Below are 17,854 nucleotides of genomic sequence, written 5' to 3'. Positions count from 1 at the left end.
TGGTGGGAGGTCTGAAGCAGGGACTCCGTCTTTGTAGCTCCCCCGGGCGCAGTGTCAAACGGCCAAACTCAGGCTCCGCCGTATGGGGACGCCATCTTATCTGCGTCTGGTCTGGCTCTGGACTACGTTTCCCAGAGGCCACAGTGGCCCGACGTTACGTCTTTCTTGACGTCGTGGCGAGATCGTTAGCTCCACAGGGACCCGGACGCGACCAAGGGGAGGCAGAAGGTGAGGGGTCTGGGAGTCCGGGGCGGGGACGGGGCGTGTCCAGAGCCTCTGGTCTCTGAGCGCTGGCGGCAGCGGGCTGAGAATGCCGGATTGTGAATGAGTCTTTGTGCCTGCATGACCAGGTGTGGGTGACTGAGTGCGCGGTTGTGGCCACCTGTCTCCAGAGTGTAAGTCTGGTTGTGTTTGTGTAACCATGTGCGATACTGTGTGTTGGGGTGTGGGGTCCTTGCTACTGTGGAGTGATAACTGCTTGTGTCTCTGTTGTGTATGTGTGACTGTATGCCTTGTTTTGGGGGGTGTGAGTGTGGTTGAGACAGACTGGTGCGGGTGTCTCTGCGGTTATGATTCCATGTCTCCAGGGTGAGCGTATGGTTTTGGTTGCACAATATTGTAGCCACGTGTGGTATTGTGTGCAGCTGTGTGGCTGTGACTGTATGGTGACAATGCGTGTGTATCCCTCTTGTGCCCCTTGGAGTGTGTGAAACGGTGACTGCGTGTGGTGCTGTGTTTGTAAGTGTAACGTGTCTTTCTTTGCCTGTGTGAGTGTTACTGTGTCTCAGAGTGAGTGTTCAGTTATGACTGGTTGGTGTTGGGTGGGCTGGAGTGCTAGTGATTATGTGTGTCCCCCAAGTCGGTATGTGATTGTGATTGTGTGAGACATTTATGGGTATTGGTATGGGAAGGCTGTGACTATATGGGAGTGACTTTGTGTGTCATGGTGGTGAGTAGAATTGAGTGACTGTCTTTTTAGTGGGTTTGAGATTGTGACTGTGTATAAGAGCCTGGAGGTGTCTGTGATTTTATGGTTGTATCCTTGTATATTTCTGAGTGGATGCGTGGTTGTGGTTATGTTTGTGTGACACTGACCATTTGTGTCCCACCAAGTGTGCCAGTGTGAGGTGCATGTGACTCCAGTATACTGACCCTTGCAGAATCTGTGAAGACTGTGGCCCTGGTCAGTGATAGGCTCAACCTTTGTGACACTGGGATTGGACATGATGTCCAGTCTTCTCTGACTTCTGTCTCCTGTGTGGAGATCAAAATGTTCTGGTTACTCATGATTACTTTTTTAAAAAGTTTTCTCCAAGAAGATGTTGAGAAGAAAAGGAAAGAATTGCTATTGAACATCCAAAAGCTAATTTCAAGATGCATGAGTTTTTCTTCTTTCCCTGAGACATCTTCTTTTTCATGATGTGCTTTTCTTTTTCTTTCTTTTTTTTTTCCCCTGAAACTTCTAGCCTAGCATCTCTTCCCCCAAAGTGACCTGGTCTCCAGTATTTTGCCATTGGAGTAAATTATTGAGAGCCCTCGAGGTGAGCTGAAGGTCCATATACACCCTGCTTCCCGCACACCTAATGTTCATTACAATTTTTTTAACTTTTCATTTTGAATTAGTTTTAGACTTAAAACTCTTGCAAAAATAGAATTCCCTTAAACACTTTTTTAGGATTTTATTTTTTTTAAGGATTTTATTTATTTATTTGACACACAGAGATCACAATTAGGCAGAGAGGGAGGCAGAGAGAGAGAGGGAAGCAGGCTCCTCGCTGAGCAGAGAGCCCAGATGTGGGGCTCGATCCCAGGACCCTGAGATCATGACCTGAGCTAAAGGCAGAGGCCCAACCCACTGAGCCACCCAGGCGCCCCAAGGTTTTAAGTTTTCTCTACGCCCAGCATGGGGCTCAAGCTCACAAACCCAGAATCAGGAGTTGCACATTCCACTGACTGAACCAGCCAAATACCCCAGAATTCCCAAATATTCTCAACCTGCTTCCCCATTTTTCCATTTTATAGTTATGTTACCATTCTACATAATCACAGTACATAATCAGAGATTAATATTGACACACTACTACTAACTAATCTACAAACTTTATTCAGATTTCATCAGTGTCCCTCAGTATTGTTTTTCTGCACAAAGATCCAATCCAGGATCATATGTTGTAGTTAGTAAGTCTGCATAGTCTTCTTTGATCTGGCACAATTCCTTGGTCTTTATTTGTCTTACTTGACCTTGACAATTCTGAAGAGTATTGACCATTTATCTTGTAAATTCTGCAATGTAGAATGTTCCCCAATCTGAGGCTGTCTGATGCTTCCTTATGATTAAATTCAGAGTATGCTTTTGGGACGAGAATATCCCAAAAGTGATGTGTTCTTTTGTTTTTTTGGTTTTTTTTTAAGATTTTATTTATTTATTTGACAGACATAGATCACAAATAGACAGAGGCAGGCAGGGGGGGGGGAAGCAGGCTCCCTGCTCAGCAGAGAGCCTGATGGGGGGTTAGATCCCAGGACCCTGAGATAATGACCTGAGTGGAAGGCAGAGGCTTAAACCACTGAGCCACCCAGGCACCGCCAGTGATATGTTCTTATCAGTGCATCATATCAGGAGATCCAAGAGGTCAATTTCCCTCATTACTAGTGGTAACTTTAATCACTTGATTAAGTGGTGTCTGTCCAATTTTAACACTGCAAAGTCAGTATTTTTCCCATCGTAATTAATGTGTGTCTTGTAGAGAAGTACCTTAAGCTTTTCATCTTACTTCTACCTGCAAATCTTAACATTCATTGATAATTTTTGCCTGAAGATATTATTACAGGCTATTTGCCAAAGGATGATTTTTAAAATTTCCATCCTTCCTTCCAGATTTATTAAATAGGATCCTACTGTTAGAAGTGATTTTCCTTTTCCCCCACTTATTTACTAAATCATTTGTGTATATATAAATTGGATTTTTTTTTCTTTTTTTAGCTCTGTAGGTTACAATTCATTACTGTCATTATGTCTTTGCTCAAATTACCCCAGATCTGGCCATTGGGAGCTTTAAGTTGACTCCTGTATGCTTTCAATATGTCCCCCCCCCTTTTTTTTTTAAGTTTTTATTTATTTGTTTGACAGAGAGAGATCACAAGTAGGCAGAGAGGCAAGCAGAGAGAGAGGGGGAAGCAGCCTCCCTACTGAGCAGAGAGCCTGATGCGGGGCTTGATCTCAGGCCCCTGAAATCATGACCTGAGCGGAAGGCAGAGGCTTAACCCACTGAGCCACCCAGGTGCCCTATTATTTTTTTTTTTTAGTACTGCCATATTTTCTGGCACCATGAGATGTTTCAAGCTGATACTGTACTTTTGTTATCCAAAACTGGGTTTGTCTCTTGGTGGGTGTCAAGCCAAAAGACAAAACCAGTCAAAGAATAGGAAAAGGAAGAGTTTTCCTTACACTAAGGAAAGGAGAACACCAGGGATTTTCCCTAAAGCAGTGTCTCCCTAAATAAAAGAATTGGGGAAGTTTTAAGCTAAGGGTGCCTATATGTTAACAAAGGGGCTTGTACAATGGGGAATACAGCATGGAACACAGGCAAAAGTCATCTTAAAATGACTGACTGTGGGGCACCTGGGTGGCTCAGTGGGTTAAGCCTCTGCCTTCGGCTCAGGTCGTGATCCCAGAGTCCTGGGATCGAGCCCCGCATCGGGCTCTCTGCTCAGCTGGGAGCCTGCTTCCTCCTCTCTCTCTGCCTGCCTTTCTGCCTACTTGTGATCTCTGTCTGTCAAATAAATAAATAAAATCTTAAAAAAAAAAATGACTGACTGTGAGTCAAAGTTATGAGGGCTGGCAAAGGACAGCATCATCAGTTGTCTGGCTCCAGCTGGTCTGGTATCTGAGTGCTCAAAGGGGTTTAGATCCTACAAATACAATTCAAGAATATACATCAGGTCAGTCTTCACTTTTGAATCAGCCTGGTGAGTTTTACCGCTTATTTGTCATCCCTGGTATGATTAGGTTATCTCCTGGCCTGATAGTGGCCGTTTGTTCTTACATTCTTTCACAAGATGGCCAGAGGCCTAAAATGACTTTTTCTTTTTCTTTTTTTTTTTAAGATTTTATTTATTTATTTGACAGAGAGAGAGAGAGAGAGATCACAAGTAGGCAGAGAGGCAGGCAGAGAGAGGTGGGGAAGCAGGCTCCCCACCGAGCAGAGCCCGATGCAGGGCTGGATCCCATGACCCTGAGACCATAACCCTGAGACCATGACCTGAGCTGAAGGCAGAGGCTTAACCCACTAAGCCATCCAGGCGCCCCCTAAAATGACTTTTCTTTTTTTCTTTTCTTTTTTTTTTAAAGATTTATTTATTTATTTATTTGACACAGAGAGAGAGATCACAAGTAGACAGAGAGGCAGGCAGAGAGGAGGAAGCAGGCTCCCTGCTGAGCAGAGAGCCCGATGCGGGGCTCGATCCCAGGACCCCGAGATCGTAACCTGAGCCGAAGGCAGAGGCTTAACCCACTGAGCCACCCAGGCGCCCCTAAAATGACTTTTCTTATATCAAGAAAGCAGTGTGTCTGGTTCCCCCTCCCACGGACCCCTGACTTTCTGTTTATACTTTTCCAGCCCCATTTCTGGAACATGTACATTTCCCAGGGAACACTGGCTCCTTTTTGTAGAAAATGGTATTTAGAAACCAAGTTTAAATATACCCATTGCTTCTAGGTACCCTCAGCTATGAAGTATATGTATCTACACACACACACACACACACACCCGTGTATCTACCTGTATGAATATCTATACAGAAAATCCATTGTTTCATATGATTTCTCTAATTCCAGCCTTCTCCATTTACTTTTTTTGGTAACTCCTTTCTCTGACAATGGAAAAGTCGACTCTTGGGGCACCTGGGTGGCTAAGTTTCTGCCTTCAGGTCATGATCCCAGGGGTCTGGGATCCGCCTATGTGGGGCTCCCTGCTCAGCAGGGAGTCTGCCTCTCCCTCCTCTCTCTCTGCCCTTCCCCGATGTTTCTCTCTCAAGTAAATAAATGAAATCTTAAAAAAAAAAGAGTTGACTCTTATTAACCACAATATATTTATCTACTTGCTCGGTCCTAAGTAGAAAGTAGTTTAAGAATGCTGACCTAAGGGGCACCTGGGTGGCTCAGTGGGTTAAAGCCTCTGCCTTCGGCTCAGGTCATGATCCCAGGGTCCTGGTCAGCAGGGAGCCTGCTTCCTCGTCTCTCTCTGCCTACTTGTGATCTCTGTCTGTCAAATAAATAAATAAAATCTTAAAAAAAAAATGCTGACCTAAAATAAGACAAAATCGGAGAGGGAGACAAACCAAGAGCCTCCTAACTATAGGAAACAAACTGAGGGTTAGGTGGGTGGGAGGATGGGGTAATGGGGTGATGGGCATTAAGGAGAGCACTTGACGTATTGAGTACTGGGTGTTAAATGCACTGTTGAATCACTAAACTCTACCTCTGAAGCTAACAATACACTATATGTTAATTAATTGATTTTAAACTTAAAAAAAATTGCCAACCTACACTCCCATACCTCGTACAGTTACTTTAATTTTTAGTCTTACAGTATATAGTGGAAATACAGCTTTCCCTATACTCTCCTGTATGATAATGTTACTGATTTGTAATATAGATAGGTTCATTTGTTGCTATTTGTATTTTATTTTGGATTTACATGTACATACATCCAGATTGATCTTAATTAATTATTTGAAACATTACTATGGTTCTTAATTAATTATTTGAAACATTACTATGGTTCTAAAAGCCTTAATTATTTTTTTTAAGATTTTATTTATTCATTTGACAGAGATCACAAGTAGGCAGAGAGGCAGGCAGAGAGAGAAGAAGGGAAGCAGGCTCCCGGCTGAGAAGAGAGCCAGACGCGGGGCTCGATCCCAGGACCCTGGGATCATGACCCGAGCCGAAGGCAGAGGCTTTAACCCACTGAGCCACCCAGGCGCCCCCCTTAATTATTTTTTTAAAGATTTATTTATTTATTTGAGAAAGAGAGAGAGCACAGACATGCAGTGGGATGGGAGGGGCAGAGAGAAAGAGAAACCTAAGCAGACTCCGTGCTGAGCTAGAGCCCAACTCAGGGCTTGATCTCCTAACCCTGAGATCATGACCTGAGCTGAAACCAAGAGTCAGATGCTTAACCACCTGTGCCACCCAGGCACCCCTAAAAGCCATAATTAGACAAAAGATCGACCCAATCACTCTTCCACCATTCCTTCTCTCCCAATCCTGTTACCCCATTCTTTCCATACTGTTCCCACTCGCTCATTGTAGGTAGCCAATTTCTTTAGTTTGTTGGGGGTTTTTATGTTTGAATATACATTAAAATATACAGAAAATTTAAACATACATAAAACTGGCCTATTTTTAAATGTACCATTCAGTGACATTAAGTACATTTATGTTGTTGTGCAGCCATCACAATCATCCATCTCCAAAACTTTCTTCATCTTCCAAAACTGAAACTCTGCTCCCATTAAACAATAACTCCCCAATCACCCCTCCCTCTAGCTTCCACCTTTTGGCTACTGTGAATAATAGTGCTACGAACATTTGTTAACAAATACCTGTTCGAATTCCTGCTTTCTCTTCTTGGGGGTACATACCCAGAAGTGGAATTGCTGGGTCATAGTAATTCTATGTTTAATTTTTTGAGGAATCACCATATACCATTTTTCACAGATGCTAAACCATTTTATCTTCCATCCAGCAAAGGACAAAGATTCCAATTTCTCCACATCCTTGCCAACACTTGTTATACTTATATATTTATGTATTTTTAAAGATTTTATTTATTTATTTGACAGAGATCACAAGTAGGCAGAGAGGCAGGCAGAGAGAGAGGAGAAAGCAGGCTCCCTGCCGAGCAGAGACCGCCCCCCATACGGGGCTCGATCCCAGGACCCCGGACCATGACCCGAGCCAAAGGCAGAGGCCCCAACCCACTGAGCCACCCAGGCGCCCCTATATTTAGTTAGCCTAATAAGCATAAAGTGGTATCTCATTGTGAATTTCTTTTAAGTTTATTACTTTTTTTTAGTAATCTCTGCTCTGTACCCCACATGAGGCTCAAACTCACAACCCTGAGATGAGTTACACACACTGCCAACTGAGCCAGGCAGGTGCCCCATATTGTGGTTTTGCTGTGCATTGGCCTAATGATTAGTGATGTTGGGGATCTCTTCACGTGCTTCTCCGCCATTTAAATATCTTTGAGAAATGTCCTTTGCCTATTTTTTAATTGGGTTGTTTTTTGTTGCTGAGTTGTAGGAATTTTTTTTTTATCCTAAGTATTGATCCCTTATTAGAAACATGATTTACAAATACTTGCTCCCTGTCCATAGATTGTTTTTTACTCTGTTTATAGTTTCCTTTAATGCACAAGTTTTTAAATTTTGATGAAGTCCACAACCTATCTATTTTTTCCTTTGTTGCTTTTGCTTTCTTTGAAATATCCAAGAAATCATTAGGTTAATTAATTAAATCCAACATTGTGAAAAATTTCCCCTATGGTTTCTTCTAAGAGTTATAGTTTTAGTTCTTACGTTTGGATCTGTGATATATTTTTGAGTTAATTTTTGTATATAGTACAAAAACAGGGGTCTATCTTCATTCTTTTGCTTATAGATACGCAGTTTAACTGGTGCTATTTGTTGAAAAGTATTTGACCACATATGCAAGGGTTTCCATTCTACGCTATTGGTCTAAATATCTGACATTATGGCAGTACCACACTGTTTTGATTACTGTAGCTTTGTAATAAGGTTTTTTTTTAAGATTTTATTTATTTATTTGACAGAGATCCCAAGTAGGCAGAGAGGCAGGCAGAGGGAGAGAGGAAGGGAAGCAGGCTTCCCGCTGAGCAGATAGCCCAATGCAGGGCTCCATCCCAGGACCCTGAGATCATGACCTGAGCCAAAGGCAGAGGCTTTAACCCACTGAGCCACCCAGGCACCCCTGTAATGTTTTTAAATCAGTGTTCTCTGTTCTAATGAACAGCGTTCTGTGTTTCAACTCTGTTCTGTTCTTTTTCAAGACTGTTCCTTAAAAAAAAAAAAAAAAAAGACTGTTCCTTCAGATGCTGTGTGTATTTTAGGATGAATTTTTCTGTCTCTAAAAAAAAAAAAAATCATTGAGTTTTGATAAGGATTGCATTAAATCTGTATATCACTTTAGGTAGTATTGGTATCTGTCTTGGTCAGCTGAGGCTGCTCAGAGTTAGGGAGGCTGGAAGTCTGAGACCAGGGTGCCATCATAGTTGGTTTCTAGTTAGGGCTCTCTTCCTGGCTTGCACATGCCCACATTCTTGCTGTGTCTTCACAGGAAGAGAGAGAGAGAGAGAGAGAGAGCAAGCTCTCTTTAGTGTCTCTCTATCTTTTTTTTTTTAATTTTATTTATTTATTTGACAGAGATCACATGTAGGCAGAGAGGCAGAGAGAGAGAGAGAGGAAGGGAAGCAGGCTCCCTGCTGAACAGAGAGCCCAATGTGGGGCTCTATCCCAGGACCCTGAGATCATGACCTGAGCCAAAGGCAGAGGCTTTATCCCACTGAGCCACCCAGGTGCCCCTCTAGTCTCTCTTTTTATAGGAATACTAATAGTATTGTATCAGGACCCCACCCTTAAAAACTCATTTAATCTTAATTACTTCCACAACGGTCCTGTATTTGAAGACAGTGACAGTAGGTGTTCCGGCTTCGACATAGGAATTTGTCTTCCAGTCCTTGGGCAACAGGATATCTTATCACTTTTTTGTATCTTCTTCCATTTCTTTCAGCAGTGTTTTGTAGTTTTCAGTGTGTAAGTCATTTGCTTCCTTGGTTAGTTTAGTCCGAAGTATTTTGTTCTTTTTGACACTGTCATAAGTGGAATTGTTTTCTTAATTTCCTTTTCAGATACTTCATTATTACTGTGTAGAAATGCAACTGATTTTTGTGAGTTGACTTTGTAGCCTGCAACTTTGCTGAATTTGTTTATTCTTTTTTTTTAAGATTTTATTTATTTATTTGACAGACAGAGATCACAAGCAGGCAGAGAGGCAGGCAGAGAGAGAGGGAGGAAGCAGGCTCCCCGCTGAGCAGAGAGCCCAACTCAATCCCAGGACCCAGAGACCACGACTCAAGCCGAAGGCAGAGGCTTTAACCCACTGAGCCACCCAGGCGCTCCTGAATTTGTTTATTCTAACAGATTTGTATGTATGTGTGAATCTCTAGGGTTTTCTACATGCACGATCATGTCATCTAAGAATAGAAGTAATTTTACTTCTGCCTTTCCAATTTGGATGCCTTTTACCTCTTTTTTTGCCTAAAATTGCTCTAGCTAAGACTTCCAGTACTATGTTGATGAACATCTTTTCATTTGCATAAGGGGCATTTTTACATCTTTTCTGCAAACTGTGTTCATATCTTTTTCTTATTTTTCTTTCAGTTTTTTGGTGTTTTATCTCAATGTTTAAGAATTCATCACAGATGAAGGATATTAGTCCTTCAACTGTGATGTATGATATATGTATTTTCTTTTAGTTTTTCAGTGGTATTTTAACTTTATGGGGGTTTTTTGCCATTCAATTTTTTTTAATGTTATGTAATCAAATTTACCAATTTTTTTTTTTTTTATTACTTCTGGACTTTGAAAGACTTTCTCAACCCCAGGATTAAAGAGGAATTTACTTGTGTCCTTTTCTAATATCTGTATGGTCTCATCTTTTCCATTTATATCTCTGATACATTTGGAGTTTAATGGATTTAAGTTTGGAGGAATGGATTTAAGTTTATATTTTTCAAATGGCTACCCAGTTTCCCCAACACCATTTATTAAAAACTTGTGATCCCATTCATTTTCATCATATACTAAATTTCCAAATATACTTGGTACTATTTCTAGGCCTTCTGTTCTGCTCCACTGCTCTGTTCATCTATTATGCACGGCTACCACGCTGTTTTAATTAAAGAGACCTTGCAGTATATTTTCATGTCTGGTACAGCCACATCCCGGAAGTCTGGATAAGGATAGACATTTGTTGCAGTCGGGATGCTTGGGTGTCTCAGTCAGTTAAGCATCCAATTCTTGATTTTGGCTCTGGTCGTGATCTCAGTGTTGTGAGATCAAGCCCCATACTGGGCTCTGTGCTGGGAGTGCAGCCTGCTTAAGAGTTTCTCTCTCCTCCCTCTGCCCCATCCTGCACTCCTGCTCACTCTCTCTCTCTTAAAAAAAAAAAAAAAAGTTTGTTGCAGTGACCAGATCTAATTTGATTTTGGGGCATTTTGGGTTTTGGGTTGTCTTAAATTTGCTTCAAGCCAAATCCTTATTGTGCTTTTGATAAATTATGAGAAATTTTAAAAATATAGTTAGTATACTTAATGTTTGTGAGTTAGTTGTTATAGCAGGGTTTTAAATAAGGTCTTGGTCCCCACCCTTAGACATCAGGGCTCTGCAGACTCCATGAAATTTTATGCATAATTTTTGCAGATATTTACTCACTTGATTTTTTTCTTGGAAGAAGTTTTAAGATTCCATAAGATTTTCTAAGAGATTTTTTTAAAGATTTTATTTATTTATTTGACAGACAAAGATCACAAGTAGGCAGAGAAGCAGGCAGAGAGAGAGGAGGAAGCAGGCTCCCTGCTGAGCAGAGAGCCCGAATCCCAGGACCCTGGGATCATGATCTGAGCCAAAGGCAGAGGCATAACCCACTGAGCCACCCAGGCGCTCCCTCAAAGAGATTTAAGACCCCTGAAAATTTAGAACCACAGGTCTAAAATATAAGACGGTAGATACCTACTAATAGCCTCTGAGATGTCCAAAATTTGCACCCTACAATAGGGAAATAGAAGAGGAATCTTCCTCCATCTATTACATCCCCATGATGGAGTATTACCCAACTAATAAAAAATATGCTTACGGGGGCACCTGGGTGGCTCCGGCTGAAGCCTCTGCCTTCGGCTCAGGTCATGATCCCGGGGTCCTGGGATCGAGCCCCACATCGGGCTCTCTGCTCAGTGGCGAGCCTGCTTCTCCCCACCCCCTGCCTGCCTCTCTGCCTACTTGTGATCTCTGTCTGTCAAATAAATAAAAATTTTTTTAAAAATCTAAATATATATATATATGTTTACAAAGTATTAATCAGAACAAGGAAAAGGATATCATAAACAAAATGATAAATTAAAAAGTGCTCAAATTTTGCAAAGACCCCACCCAAAAACTTCTGATTAGTGATTGAACAGAGGAGAAATTCACTGTATATCTGACACAATGCTTTCTGCTTTGCATACACTGTCTTATTAATTTGAACTCTCCTGAAAATTGGTCATTCACAGAATGTTCTTGATAATGAGGCTGTATCAATGAACCAGGGGGTAGGAGTCAACATTTAAATGACTGTTAAAGAACTTATAGTTATTATTGGTTTCAATCACACTAATTTCCTTTTCTGTCCCTGTTCATGTCAAAGACATTTTCTCAATTGCTCGTAATTTTCCTACTGCTGGGATAATAAATACCAACTCCGTTATGGTAATTTTTTTTAAATGGAAACATAACATATATAACATAACAATATTGTAACATAACATAACATAACATAACAATATTGTTATAATTATTATTATGAAAAATATAAACAATGCAAAAATAGAAACTTGCTGACAGAGATCACAAGTAGGCAGAGAGGCAGGCAGAGAGAGAGAGGGGGAAGCAGGCTCCCCGCTGAGCAGAGAGCCTGATGCAGGGCTCCATCCCAGGACCCCAAGATCATGACCTGAGCTGAAGGCAGAGTCTTTAACCCACTGAGCCACCCAGGTGCCCCATTATGCTCTTAATATTTTGATGGATATATTTCAAATATTTTTTTCTGTGTGATTTTATAGAGGGATATCACTTATATATAAATCCTATAACCTGCCTGCCTTATTTAATAATTCATTGACCATAGTAGTACTGTTGTATTTTTTTTAAGATTTTATTTATTCATTTGAGGGGGGCGGGGCAAGAGCACAAGCATTGGGGAGGGATAGACGGAGAGGGAGAGAGAGACAGCAGACTCCCTGCTGAGCACTGAGCTAGTCACTGGGCATGATCCTGGACCCTGAGATCATGACCTGAGCTGAAGTCAGACATCTAACTGACTGAGCCACCTAGGCTCCCTGGTACTGTTGTATTTTAAAATCACTGTTTAGTATATCATTATCAAGGTGTGCCTTAATTTATTCATTTTATTGTCTATTAAAGAGTGTTTATATTTCTGTAATTCTGTAATGAGCTATTCCCAAAAGTATTTTTGTGTATACCACTTCATGTATTTTTTTTAAATTTCTTTTTTTTTAAAGATTTATTTATTTATTTGACAGAGAGAGATTACAAGTAGACAGAGAGGCAGGCAGAGAGAGAGAGAGGGAAGCAGGCTCCCCGCTGAGCAGAGAGCCCGATGTGGGACTCGATCCCAGGACCCTGAGATCATGACCTGAGCCGAAGGCAGCGGCTTAACCCACTGAGCCACCCAGGCGCCCTTTTTTTAAAATTTCTTTTCAGCGTAACAGAATTCATTGTTTATGCACCACACCCAGTGCTCCATGCAATATGTGCCCTCCATAATACCCACCACCTGGCTCCCCCAACCTCCGACTCCCCCACCGGAAAACCCTCAGATTGTTTTTCAGAGTCCATGTCTCTCATGGTTCACCCACTTTATGTATTTTTATAATGAATTCCTTTGGGACATTAGACATTTATTAAGAATTTGCTAAGATGCAAAATCCTAATCTAGAACTCAAGGAGACAAAATGCTATTTATAGTCTTAAGGGGCACCTGGGTGGCTCAGTCAGTTGAGCAACTGACTTTGGCTCAGGTCATGATCTTGGGGTCCTGAGATCAAGCCCTGTATTAGGTGTGCCCAGCTGAGAGGCTGCTTGTCCCTCTCCCTCTCCTTCTGCCAACCTCCATGCTCTCTCTGTCTTTCTCTCAAATGAATAAATAAAATATTTTTAAAAAATTAAAAATAAGGGGTGGCTGGGTGGCTCAGTGGGTTTAAGCCTCTACCTTCGGCTTGGGTCATGGTCCTTGGGTCCTGGGATGGAGCCATGCATTGGGCTCTCTGCCCAGCAGGGAGCCTGCTTCCCCCTCTCTCTCTGCCTGTCTCTCTGCCTATTTGTGATCTTTCTCTGTCAAATAAATAAGATCTTTTTAAAAAATTAAAAATAAATAAATAAAATAAAATTTATAGTCTTGGGGCACCTGGCTAGCCCGGTCAGTAAGCATGATTCTTTTTTTCTTTTTTTTAAGATTTTATTTATTTATTTAACAGGCAAAGAGGCAGGCAGAGAGAGAGGGGGAAGCAGGCTCTCTACTGAGCAGAGAGCCCAATGCAGGGCTTGATCCCAGGACCCTGAGATCATGACCTGAGCCGAGGGCAGAAGCTTAATCCAGTGAGCTACGCAGGCACCCCAAGCATGTGATTCTTGATCTCAGGGTTGTAAGTTCGAGCCCTACATTGGGGGTGGAGATTACATAAGAGGAAAAAAATTTTTTTAAATAAATGTTATAGTCTCTATTTAACTTCTTTTTTTGGGGGGGGGGGAGAGAAAGAGGGAGAGAACCTTAAGCAGGCTCACAAGCCTTCAGTCATGATCTGAGCTCAAATCAAGAGTTGGAGCTTAACTGACTGAGCCACCCAGGCACCCCTGTATTTACTTTTAAAGTGAAAATGCTGAAATAGGAGAGATAAAACTAGTATACATATGTTCAAAGTAAAGGATGATAAAGGGCACTATTTACCCTGATAGTATGCTGTGAGACTTCATAAAAAGGAAATAGCTTGTATGACCAGAGCAGTCATTGTCATGTCAGGTGATGTCTAAGTCAAATTGATCTCATAAAAGCTCTGTGAAGGGAATTAGTTTTCTTGAGTCCTGTACAGGACTTGCAGTTTTCAGTCATCAGAGATCCAAAGTGTGACCGAAATGAGTTTGTAGTTGTTTGGAGAATAGTTGGGCAAGTGCAGAAACATAGCAGACTCACCTGACAAGAAGAGCTGGAAGGAAGCACTGCTCATAAGTAGGACATGGCCCTAATGACTTTTCATTCTTTCCAGGCTCAACTACAGCACACATGAATATAGCTACCAAATCAAGAAGTTTGCAACTACCGGGAGCTAACAAAGCAAAAACAAAAGCCATTCTGTGAAAATATAACTGATTTTAGAACATCCTAAGCTGTTATTTCATGTTCAAGGGAAGATTGTTTAAAAAAAAGAAAAGTAAGTATTTTCTTTTTCATTGCTATTTGGGAATAGCTTACATTTACCAGACCTAACAAATCATTTAAAAATTGGGGCGCCTGCCTGGCTCAGTTGGGAGAACATGCAACTCTTGATCTCAGCGCTGTGAGTTTGAGCCTCATTTTGGGTGTAGAGATCACTTAAATAGATAAAACTTTTAAAAAACAACAAAAAAATTTAAAAATTAATAACATAGTTATTGAAAAAACATACACTTAAGTAAAACTAAGAACATTGAAAATCATAGCCCAGAGGTAACCAAAGTAATCTTAAAGGATAAAACTCCCTAGATATTTTTCATCTAATTTGTCTGTCTATATTGTTTGTATTGATATATCTTTTTTTTTTTAAGATTTTATTTATTTATTTGACAGAGAGAGAGAGATCACGAGTAGGCAGAGAGGCAGGCAGAGAGAGAGGGGGAAGCAGGCTCACCGCTGAGCAGAGAGCCCGATGCGGGGCTCGATCCCAGGACCCTGAGATCATGACCTGAGCCGAAGGCAGAAGTTTAGCCCACTGCGCCACCCAGGCGCCCCATGTATTGATATATCTTTATATTTGACAAATAGGATCCCATGGTGACCAGCTTTTTTGTAACCTGCTTTTTTTTTTTCATTTAATCATACCCTAAACATTTTTTTTAAGATTTTATTTATTTATTTGACAGACAGAGATCACAAGCAGGCAGAGAGGAAGGCAGAGAGAGAGAGAGGGAAGCAGGCTCCCCGCCGAGCAGAGAGCCCGATGTGGGGCTCGATCCTAGGACCCTGGGATCATGACCTGAGCTGAAGGCAGAGGCTTTAACCCACTGAGCTACCCAGGCGCCCCTACCCTAAACATTTTTATGTTAAGTATTACATTACAAAATTTGTGAGTACTAAGAATTACTATTCTATAGAGATCTTTCATTAATTTAACCTATCTGCTCTTGTCTTACTTAGAATACTGAATATTGCCTGAGAATATATAAATCTCTTATTGTAATGATTTTTGGTTGATGTTTATACTAGAAAAAAGTATGTTTACATCCATAAAACACAATACAACATGAAAGATTTCATACAGTGTGAAAAATCTCTTTGAAGTGTATAGAGTTGGAAATGAACCAGTACTACTCTGTTACTTCTGAAGATTTTTATTTATTTATTTGACAGAGATCACAAGTAAGCAGAGAGGCGGGGGGGGGGGGGGGGCAGCAGGCTCCCCGCTGAGCAGAGAGCCCAATGCGGGGGCTCGATCGCAGGATCCTGAGATCATGACCTGAACCAAAGGCAGAGGCTTTAACCCACTGAGCCGCCCAGGCCCCCCTGCGCTGTTATTCTGAAGCTTCCTCTGACTTTTAAAAAAATTCTTCTTTCTCACATCGACCATAGGCCAGAGTCTGAATTTTTATATGGTCATAATATTAGTTAGGATAGGCTGTTATGCTGTAGTAGCAAACAACCCCCAAATCTCAGGGACTTACAGAGTAACTTGTTATTAACTTGATCATGCTGAATGTCTAATGTGTATTAGTATAGGCAGGGTCCCAGACCAAAGCAGACTCCACCAATCTATAGCTGTACCATCTGACACACAGTCCCCTAGGCTACCACATCAGGGAGTAAAAGACTGGAGAATTGTGCAGTCTTGCCAGTGCCTCAGAATGAAGGGACAGGGACACTCATCACCTTAGCTCAGATTCCATTGGCCAAAACCAGTTTATGGCCTTGCCATAAAGTCTGGAAAATGTCATCTCTGTGCCCAAAAGGAGAGGAAAAACTGGATAATGGTGAAACAGTAGTAATTCAGTTAATGTCTACAACACTGGCTGAGACCCATTTCTTTCTCTATCTGTAGGAAGTTGCTTCTGTAAATTAAGCCTGATTTCTTTTTCGAGCAAGGAGGATATCCCGGATTGAGGGTTGACAAGAGCTCTGTGCACAGGTGAGTGAGGAGACTAAGGGAAATGGAAGGTTTTCATGTGAAAGCTCACTTTCCCTGTGAGAAGTCAGGAACTTTAAGTTATTGTTTGAGAACAAGCCTCTCAAAGGCTCTAGAACTAATGGAGGAAATCAAGCTCCTTCAGCATCTAAGTTCCCAAAGGCACCTCACTGTCACTCATAAATCATTCCATGCATATTTCCTTTTACAATTCACCCCCCTAATGAAGAGGAAGGTATATATTCTATTATTTGTGATTATAAAATAGATGCTTAAGGAAAAACTTGAGAATATAGGGGAAAAAAGATTCTTTTTGTAGATACACACCTAGAGACAAATGTTGAAAAATGTAATTGAAAACCCTTTCAGTCTATCTTATGGGCACACACACATGTGTATATAGAACATAGGTATATTCTTTCTATAAAAATAGGATTACACTGTACATACTGTTTCATTAGCTACCTTATTCACCCAAAGTTGTTTGATGTCTTAACATGAGCAAGTATACGTGTTGTTCATTTTATGGCAACTCTGTTTCTATGGTGTGAATATACTGTAATTTATTTATTTAATCAGTCCTCCTTTTAAATTCTCTCCAAGTTGTTTCCGATGTCAGCAGTGTCTCCATCATGTAGCCCCCACATGTCTTTCAGATAGTCTCAGCTATGGAATTGCTTCATCAGAGGACATACCTAGTTTAATTTCTGCTAACATTGCCTTGTTAGGCATTTAGAAACCAAAACCCACTGTGTGTGTGATGGTTAATAGTAATCTCAAGGTCTAAAACACAACTCATAATTGGTTTATTCAGACTGGCTCCTCTCACGCTTCTCTGTGTTATAAAATGACAACCTCATACTTCCATTTACTCAAGCCAAACAGCTTAGTGTCATCGTGGCTTCTTCTTCTTCCTTTTTTTTTTTTTTTTCCTTTGCTTTCATAACTAAAAGTAGCAAATCCTACCAGCTCTACCTTCAGAGAATATTTAATCTGGTCAGTTTTCATCACCTCTCCCCCACCACCACCTCGTACAAGCCCCCTCACCCGTTGCCTGGGTTACTGCAGTAACCGTCCACTTGTCTCCCTGCTTCCTCCCTTGTCTTCTTAGTTCACTTTCTATGAGTGATCCTTGTCAGTGTAGATCAGGTTATACCATTCCTTGTCTTAAAACATTTTAGTGGTTCCTGTCTTCCTAAAGAGTAAAAAACCAAAGTTCTTACTGTGGTGCACAAGCCCCATGTGACCCAGCTTCCAGCTACCTCTCACCCAAGTGAGCTTCTGACCCTCCTTCTCTTGCACACTCCATTCCAGCCACCCTAGTCTCTTTAATTCAAGAAAGCCTGCTTCTGCCTTGAGGCATTTGCAATTGCTGTTACCTAATCTAGGAATGCACTCCTCTCAGATACCTGCATTTTTCACTCTAATCAGTCTGTCCTTACATATCACCTCAATGAAAAGCCTTCTTGAGCCACCCTTCCTTCCCCCAAGCTCCCTATCCTCTTACTCTTCTTAATTTTTCTCCACAGGACTTTGGCCACCTGATATCTAAATAGGAATATCAGTGTCAGTGTATCAGTTGGTTATTGTCTCTTTCCATTAGAATGTGAGATGCACTG

General features: G+C 41.3%; 1 protein-coding gene across 4 annotated transcripts in view; it reads left to right on the top strand.

The window, feature by feature from the left end:
* The first annotated feature begins 115 nt into the window (after positions 1-115).
* Positions 116-17,854, top strand: part of ZNF565 (zinc finger protein 565) — a 34,871-nt gene continuing 17,132 nt past the window's right edge. For 3 of the 4 annotated variants that reach the window (XM_032842116.1, XM_032842118.1, XM_032842117.1), the window contains exons 1-3: positions 116-228; positions 14,127-14,291; positions 16,152-16,238. Coding sequence is in view for 1 of the 4 variants with exons in the window: in XM_032842115.1 (XP_032698006.1) it covers positions 14,258-14,291 (34 nt within the window). In the remaining 3 variants the exon portion in view is untranslated. The remainder of the gene's footprint in view (positions 229-14,126; positions 14,292-16,151; positions 16,239-17,854) is intronic. The other variant, XM_032842115.1, reaches the window with a different exon arrangement.

This window comes from Lontra canadensis, unplaced genomic scaffold (genome assembly GCF_010015895.1).
Source record: "Lontra canadensis isolate GAN:19392208 unplaced genomic scaffold, GSC_riverotter_1.0 scaffold125, whole genome shotgun sequence".
In the NCBI taxonomy this organism is placed as follows: Eukaryota; Metazoa; Chordata; class Mammalia; order Carnivora; family Mustelidae; genus Lontra; species Lontra canadensis.
Note: the sequence above shows the minus strand (reverse complement) of the source record. Positions and strands in the feature narration are given on the sequence as shown.